The 8709-nt window shown below is 43.7% G+C and overlaps 2 protein-coding genes across 2 annotated transcripts; both read right to left on the bottom strand.

Moving 5' to 3' along the window:
• Positions 1 to 4302: 4302 nt before the first annotated feature.
• On the bottom strand, positions 4303 to 5232 carry LOC135492563 (uncharacterized). The gene has a single exon (XM_064779107.1). It carries the CDS (start codon positions 5230 to 5232, stop codon positions 4303 to 4305), a length of 930 nt encoding a protein of 309 aa, XP_064635177.1.
• Positions 5233 to 5316: 84 nt separating this feature from the next.
• On the bottom strand, positions 5317 to 6906 carry LOC135492562 (uncharacterized). The gene has a single exon (XM_064779106.1). It carries the CDS (start codon positions 6904 to 6906, stop codon positions 5317 to 5319), a length of 1590 nt encoding a protein of 529 aa, XP_064635176.1.
• Positions 6907 to 8709: the final 1803 nt, after the last annotated feature.

Genomic DNA, 8709 nt, shown 5'->3' with positions numbered 1-8709 from the left:
AGCCAGCTTTCTACAGCTAGTTTCAGCCTTCACCATATCAAACTGCCCATCAATAGATTGCATAGTTAGCACTATGAAGACATCTCTTTTCACTATCATGCCCATATCCATTGCCAAAAAGGCGAAAATAGGTGAACAGGAGGCCATTTCTAAGAGCGCCAAGGACATTTTGTTCATCACTTGCACCTAGAATTTATCAGTGATTTTACGTGCCCGACAAACGTCGACCTTTTCCATCTCTGTCGACATTATTATCCGCGGGGGCCAGGCGACATGATGATACACTTCGCGCATCATAAAAAACCTAGAATAGCATCTCCCTAAACTCAAGATACCTGTGTTCTTCATAATCAGAGTCTTTCTATACTGTATAGAAAGACTCTGTCATAATCAACTCAAATTGTTCATAAAAAAATTGGCTCTTGATGATCAGTCGTTTGTTGTGAATATATCCACGTGTTTCCAATACCTTTTCGTCACGGACTTGGAAACCTTTACAATATGATAGACCGTGCCGTCTAACATTTGGATGAAGTTATCCAGCGCGCTTGTGGAAGTCTGGTATCTCAAATCAATGTCAACATGATCAATGGCTAAGGTTGTATCGACGCGGCTCATGACGCAGCTGATTCTAAATCCAAAGAATGCTGTCAATATTTGCTCGTTATTCCTTCCAAGGGCCACAGTTAGAATTATAAGGCGGTCTGATTCCCTAAACCAATATTCGTAAGATAAGAACTGGAGATCTGTAAAGTTGATAATGGAACTAAATTCGGTGCTGGAGCCTGGGAGAGTAAAATGTTTGCTTCTTCTAAACCAGTATAAATACAATCCTGAATAATTGTTCCCTTCTTTTTCACCAATGATAAAGTACACGAAGTCAGCGCCAAGGAAGAATCTGTCGTAAGCAGACACGGGGACGTTTATTTCGATAGCGCCTTTGGACGAAGGTCTAATAACGGCGCTTTCATTCAGATTAAATGAATACATCCTAATGACAGACTGGCTATATCGCTTGCAATCAATGACTAATGTCCCGTGTCGGAGCAAAAGATTTGACTTCGTCACATACACCCCACTTACGCACGGGTCCGTTTCCGGTATGACTAGTTTCCTAGTGCCGATGCCAAGCCTGACATCAAAGAGGATAAATGTCAGATACTTTTGCTCTTCCAAGCAACTTACGACGATGTATCTATCATAGACCAGTGCATTGCTTGCTATATACAGTTTAGCGCACACTAATTTGTTTACATGAAGGATTGTCCTATGGGTGAGAACGAATATACCTTGCTTTGAATTCAGACGAAACATGCACACCTTGTAATCCTGTTTACCACGGATACCTGTCAGGTAACCAATGGCGCTAGTCACGTGATTACAAAGCAACGTATCATGGCTGCCAATTCGTAATATCACAGGTGGTAGAAACCTCGCTCTCATACTGCCTCTGTACCGTATATTTCGATTACCCTTAATGAGTAAGTAGTAGAACCGTTAAGTGTTACACAGCTGAAATTTGTTTTCTTGATACCGTCATCTTTGAGATGATTTCGGTAATATTGCTGGTCATAAGCGTGCTTTTTTTAGTCATGGCGGGGGGGGGGGGGGGGGGGGGGCAAAACACCTCTTTTGTCCTCCATCTGTTTGAACATCAGCCAAAAACCGCAAAAACACGTTTTTGTAACTCTATAGCCCCTTTTACACTACGCATTTTCAACCGCGCTCGGCCCGGGACGAGCGCGTCTCGGCAAAAAAACACGAAGTGTAAATGGGTTGAGAGGGTTCGGCACTGTGCTACTTTCATGAGGGTTGAACTCCCCAAAGGATTGTGAGCTCGACCCGGGTCGGGCACGGCTCGGCATGAAAAACGCAGTGTGTAAACACGCTACCAGGCTCGACCTACTTCCATGGACAACTTTTTGCGAAGTGCGCATGCTCACTGATCGACCTTGAACTCTCGGCGTCATTCCCGCGAACTGCCATTGACTGCTGTCAGCGTTTTTCCATTCTTTATTGTGTTTTACTCTTTTGAAGCCGTTAAAATGGCAACTCGTGGTGCAGCGTGGGGGGGGGGAGATGTTACCCAGGCCCAACGTTCGCTCTGAAAAAGGTAGAAAGGAATGGGAATATTTTGACAAAATGCACGAAATTGTAGGTACAAGGCCCATGTCCAGGCTTTCAATTTTGCTACAATCGGCAGCAAAGAAACCCAAAGCAAAAGGAAGAGCAAAGTGTCCGCAGCAGCCTCAGGCAGCGAATCTGCAGACAGCACTAGGCCTAGTAGTCGGGCTTCGACCTCCACAGCAACAGATGATGCAGATGCCAATAATGCCAATGATAATTTCCTACCTCAAACAGAGGACGGAGCGTCGATCCAAGTAAATTGGTGTGGTGACAGAGATGGATTCTTGTGAGTAGTGTAAATGGTATATCAGAGGCGGGCTCGGCCCGGTATAGAAGTGGTCATAGTCCCCTGGAGGTATAGTCCAGAGACTATAAGTCCTAGGGACCATAGTCTGGGGGTCATCGTGCACTAGGGACCATAGTCCGGCGGACTATCCCCACTAGGTATCATGGTCTTAGCACCAGGGATTAATGTCCGACCTGGACTATGAGCCCTGGGGTTAACGGGGGTGATAGTCCGCCTTGATGCCAAGAGGAGAGAAGTTTTTCAAATGCAATAATAAAGATGGAGGCGAATTTTCTCAATGAACAGTGTTTATTTTCAAAAAATTCACATTATATTTAAACGTTGTAAACTTTAAGCTGGCATGCGTTTACGCCTACTTTGCTAGTTTTTCCTCCTTTTGATATTATGTAAGTTTCACTTTCGTTCCTTTTTTCGACTGTATATGGGCCCAGCCAAGGTTCATCCTGCTTCCCCCCCCCCCTTTCTGTCTGCCCTCCTATTGTTCTTTTTAAGCACCAAAGTCCCAACATGGAAGAGCTGAAAAGATATAACCATGTATCACGTACAGAATATCTTGATATAATGGCTTTGTAAACATCAATACTAAAATATCAGATTCCTGTTAGGGCCCACAGGGACAAACGCTAGAGGAACTACGTGCTTCTTGTGACTCCACATGCGAAGTGATCTTTACTACAACATTATTACAAGGGTGAACATATAAACCACGTGACTCCGTAAATGCATGTCATATTTCACTACAGTGAATTTGTCTACGGTGGCCTGTAAACCTAGTTTACACATCCTCCGCCCCGGCCAACTGCGCTGCAATTTTGCTTCTCGTCGCTGCCACCGAAGGGCGCTTGCTACATCTAAGTTCAGGTTCCCCGGCATCATCACATGACTTTAATTCACTTAACACAGTTTGTCTAACAGATTCTGATCTGACTTCTAACGGATACAACTTCGAAATTGCTCTGCTAGTAAAACAACCTACTTTTTACTTTGGCTTCTCTGACTCTACTGTCAGAGCCGAACAATAGCTCAGTTACAAGGCCTAGTTTCCAACGTGTACGGGGTATATTGTCCTCATGAACCTGTACTACGTCACCTACACTAATGATATCATCACTTGGACAATGTTTACGCACTTGGTAAGCGTGTCTCTCACGTAAGCAGCTTAGGTATTCATTCTTGAACCTTGTCACAAGATGAGTTTGCAATTGAGCGCGCCTACGTTCTGCCCTCGTAATGAAGTCAGCAGTCCCAACTTGTGACCAATCAGGGTCAGTTTCATCAAACAACTCATGTGGCAACTCATCAGTCTCGTAGCCAAACAATTGCATTGACGGTGTCAGAGGTTTGGGATCTTCTATTGATCCACTTGCATACGTCAATGGCCTATTGTTTAGGACGGACTGAACCTCTTTGATCAATGTGTACATTTCTTCAAAACTAATCAATGCCCGGCCTAACACTTTCCTAAGTACTGACTTCATTACGCTTATGAGACGTTCCCAAGAACCTCCCCACCAGGGGGACTGTACCGGTATGAAATCAAATCTAATGCGCTTTGCAATAAAATGCTCTTGCACTTCTGAACACGCCACACGCCTTAGTAACTTTTCGATTTCACTACTTCCCGACTTGAAATTGGTTGCGTTGTAGTAGTAATTGACTGCCTCGTTATCTTGATCAACACTGGTCAATAGATTATCCATGTATAACTTCCTTGTCAGATCGATTGCAACATCACACTCATACTTCGCTAAATGTTTTTCTAATACAATGCCCAAAGAGAAAGGCGATGAAGTATGACCGAACACTACGGTGGTGTAGCGGTACGCAATAATGTCCTTGGTTGGGTCGTTGTCGCGAAACCACAAGAATTACACATAATTCCTGTCCTGTTCCAATAGACCAATGGATAAGAAGGCACGAGCAATGTCAGCCACCAGTGCAATGCGCGACACCCGAAACAACAACAGTAGATCGTGTAAGTTCTGAATCATACATGGACCGGTAATCAAACAGTCATTCAAGCTCACGCGCCCTGTATTCGCCGCGAATACAATGCGAACAGGCGTGGTTTCCGAGTTTTTGAGCACAAAAAAATGTGGCATGTAATGTGAATGTTCTTCGTCCCAGGGGTTACCCTTGACTTCCTCTACGTAGCATTTATCCATGTGTTCTTTCATGACCTTGCAATAAGCGTTCATTAACCCTGTTTTCTGCAAACGTTCAACAATCTGATCCAAACGACGTCTGCACAATCGTAGATTGGATGGCAATTCCCCATGGTCCTCTTTCCACGGTAGAGGCACCGAGTATTTCCCATCCTGAAATTCGATCTTTTCACTATATGCTGCCTTAAAGTTCTCATCTACGCCACCTACGTCATCAGTGACGTCATTGACACCCACTTCACTACACCGAAAATATGTCAACAACCGATTGTCTAAATCCGTGTCGGACAACGCTCCACAAAGGTCCACATCTCCCGGTTGAGTTCCGCAGAAACACATTATGGGTCTGATATCAGCTGCCACAATCGGCCTATCCTTATGAACTGGTCCTAACAACAATGCACCGAGATTTGACTTATGCACTGTTGGGCCATTGCCATCAATGGTCGCTCCTTTCATAAACTGCCAAGAATTGTCAGCACCGATCAGCACATCCACAACAAATGGCTCTCCACGAAAGTCATCTGCTAAGTCCAAACCTCGAATGTGTGGTAGTGACTTAGCCTTACACCAACCACGTTGGCTGATGGGTGCAACTATCTCCCGTGAGATCAACAATGGAACACGTGTCATTCCATCAGACGTCACTATCCCTACTGTTGCCAAACCATAGCGATCCTTCGTATAACAATGAAATCCGTGAATTCCGAGATCAATTTAATCCCTAGGCTGGATGCCAAGTAATAACGCGACATCCTGACGCATGTAACTTAACATTGAACCCTCGTCAATGAAGATTCGAACCTCTACCTGCGTACCATTGTAGTCCATTTTAGCCCTGGCCGTTTTCACCAACACTGGGTTATCAGCTATCATGATCGATGACGTAACAATATCCGCGTATGAATCACTTTCCACCAACGTATCCATACCGGCACTCGTAGATTTATTCTGAACCAAACTGCAGCACGACGTCGGTCCTGGCGTTTCCTGGGCCGATTGCGTAATCTCCGTGATCGAATTTCTATTCCCACGATTATACCGTTTTCTTGACTGAGCACGATACCGCGAACGATTTCCGAAATCGATTCCATGCAGTGACGTATGATGTAGTCCACAGCAAGATGAACACTGTAGCGAACTTGTACATTTCCTAGAAAAGTGTCCTGGCAACAAACACAATCGGCATAGTCCTTTTGCAAACACCAAATCACGTTTTTGTTTTGCAGAAAGATTACATTTTTCTGGTTGGTGTTTCGGTGAACCACAAATTTCGCAGTTACTAGTGTGTGCCATAAATGCACCTACAGATGAATTTGGTAGCTTTTGACAGATTTCAACAGTTCTCCTCTCTGTAATATCAATATCCTCAGTCTGTCTTTCATAACGTTCGACCTGGCGCTTTAACCCGTCAGTGAATGTCTTAAGATTGTACACATCTGTCCTGTCAAGATCAGCCATGTTTCCCCGAATAACAGCAGGTAGTTTTTCCTCGAGAATAGGTACAATTATTCCAGCTGCTCTATCAACGTCAACCTTTAGTGTTTCCAAACTCCGCAGGTCCGTCATTACTTGATTATAAAACGAGCAAAGTGCAGCTCCGGACATGTTTGGGTTCCTCAAATGAAACAGTCGCAAAACGTGCGCACGAATGATTTTTCGGTCTTTTCCGAAGGTTTCTAGCAATGTTTTCTTGAGAATCACGTAATTCGCTGCTGAGGGTATGAGTGATCGAACAGAGTCCAAAGCTTCACCTTCTAACAAACCGTATAGGTAATCAAAACGATTTATATCAGAAATGTTCGAATTTTTGTCGATTTCCGCTGTGTATCGTTCCCAGAATGGCAGCCAATCAGTAAGGTTACCATTGAAAGTCGACGTCGGAAGCGTTAATTTTGGTAACTTTGAAGTAGTCACTGGACCTTTTGGCACTGGTACTACTGGGTTATGCATTGTTGACTTGAATTTAGCTAAAAAGTTCTTGGCTTTAACGATATTCATCTGATTATCGACGGACTTTTCACAAGCGTCCTCGGCATCTCTAGCAGCATCACCTTCGTCGATACTAACAAAATTAAATTCGATATTCTTATTCAGCTCCTTGATATCCGAAAAATTCTCCTCGAGAACTGCCAAAATCGTTTGAACATTCACTATCTGTTCCAGTGTCGGGTGGTCTTCAGAAAGGATATCGGAAATCCTGTTCACTAACCGTGTGAAGTTGCGTCGTTTGTTCGTCCTCTGTTGTTTCATTGTCTGCACGAGTTCTTTTGGTTCGACTCCTGGTTCTCCCTTGGGGTTGCTCATGTTGAAAGGTTAACGAGAAATCCTGGTCACTTGGCACCAATTTGTAAACATCAATACTAAAACATCAGATTCCTGTTAGGGCCCACAGGGACAAACACTAGAGGAACTACGTGCTTCTTGTGACTCCACATGCGAAGTGATCTTTATTACAACATTATTACAAGGGTGAACATATAAACCACGTGACTCCGTAAATGCATGTCATATTTCACTACAGTGAATTTGTCTACGGTGGCCTGTAAACCTAGTTTACACAATGGCCATGAAATATCGACAGCCGAGCTTTGCATTACAGACATTTAAGGATGGTTAATAATTAACACTCTACAGTGCACTAATTTATGCAAAGCATAATCGCCCCTGCCCCAAGCGTCTCTTTTCTTTTTCGTACCTGTTGTACATCTTGACGACATCGCCGCTTGTCATAGTTCTTCTTTTGACGGGTCTTGAGGGGTCTGGAGCAAGAGAATAAGAAGCCACCAGTAAAAGAGTAACAAGTTTTCCGAGTAATTACCTACTTTGCCGCCGTGAAGTCCATGTAAAATGTCGTTTCTCTCATTTTCTTCGAGCAAGACCTTACGCCAGTCACCATCCTGATTTGGAGCCTCATGATCATCTGACCCCGAGGTCCCCTCAATATCTGGTTTCGGTGTTGTTACCACTTTGTACCAAAGGCTGCCATCCTGCAACTAAAATTGACACAGTTTAGATTATCTTAGGATTTACCTATCAGCTCGGAAATATTTCATAATGCGCGGTTTCGGTCTAATTCTCACCAAAAGAAATATCTAATTTGCGTTAATTAGGTCCAGCTACATGAAACTGCAGTTAGCAATGATAATATGTCCTTATATCAAAGGGGTTGTTAGGGGCAATGGTCCGCTGGACTATAACATCTAGGAGTGGTAGTCCATTGGACTATCTTCTCTAGTACTGGTGGTCCATGGACTGTAATTCCCCGGGGTTATAGTCCACCGGACTATAATTGCTTGAGATTATAGTCCAGCGGACCACAGTCACTAGGTAATAAAGTCCGGAGGACAATCATCCCTACGTAAGTAATAGTTGCAATCATGATATCGGGAGAATAATATCATAGGTTTACCTTGTAATTCCTGGCTGCAACTCTACGAATACTACGTTTGTGGTTAGCGGTCTAGCGTCTGCGCCGTACTTCCTTTCAGTAAAGTAAAGAAACACTTCATCGGGGTCGACAGTTTGTCGGGTATTGCGAGTAGTAATTGTTGCTGAAGGTTTCGCCATTCTTCCGACCTGGTCCAATCTAACTTGCAGGCATATGAGGCAGGGTCAACCTTTGCAACGATTTTTATACTAGGCAATTTGAATGTCATTACATCAATCCTCTAAGACATTTAAAAAGAAATTTGGCGCAGGCCCGCAGAATTTGTTCAACTCCTGTCTGGCCCTTTGAAACAAAAATGAATCAAATGCGACACACCCATGATATAGGAAAATATTACATAAAAAAAGGTGGGAGCGCCTGGAGTCGAACTCGGTTCATGGTACTTATAAGAACTTCACCTTTACCACTACACCACGGAGCGGTTGACGGTCGGCTACTAATTTTTAACCTATTTGTTATTGCGATCATGAATGAACCATAGCGTAATAAGTATTGATTATGAAAAGGACATGCGGACTATGATTTCTGGGATTATAGTCCGTTACTTATACTATTATTATTATAGTAATCTACTTATAGGAAGGTTAGGGATAGAAGTCCGGTTAAGACTACTATCCTTAGGGACAGGGGTCCGAAGGACCCCTGTCCCTAGGAATTAT

Source organism: Lineus longissimus, chromosome 8 (genome assembly GCF_910592395.1).
Source record: "Lineus longissimus chromosome 8, tnLinLong1.2, whole genome shotgun sequence".
Classification (NCBI taxonomy): domain Eukaryota; kingdom Metazoa; phylum Nemertea; class Pilidiophora; order Heteronemertea; family Lineidae; genus Lineus; species Lineus longissimus.
This window is presented reverse-complemented; position numbering and strand designations above follow the sequence as displayed.

Bases quoted from the DNA above. Each gene is read 5' to 3' on its own strand.
- LOC135492563 (XM_064779107.1), bottom strand. From the start codon at position 5,232: ATGACACGTGTTCCATTGTTGATCTCACGGGAGATAGTTGCACCCATC.
- LOC135492562 (XM_064779106.1), bottom strand. From the start codon at position 6,906: ATGAGCAACCCCAAGGGAGAACCAGGAGTCGAACCAAAAGAACTCGTG.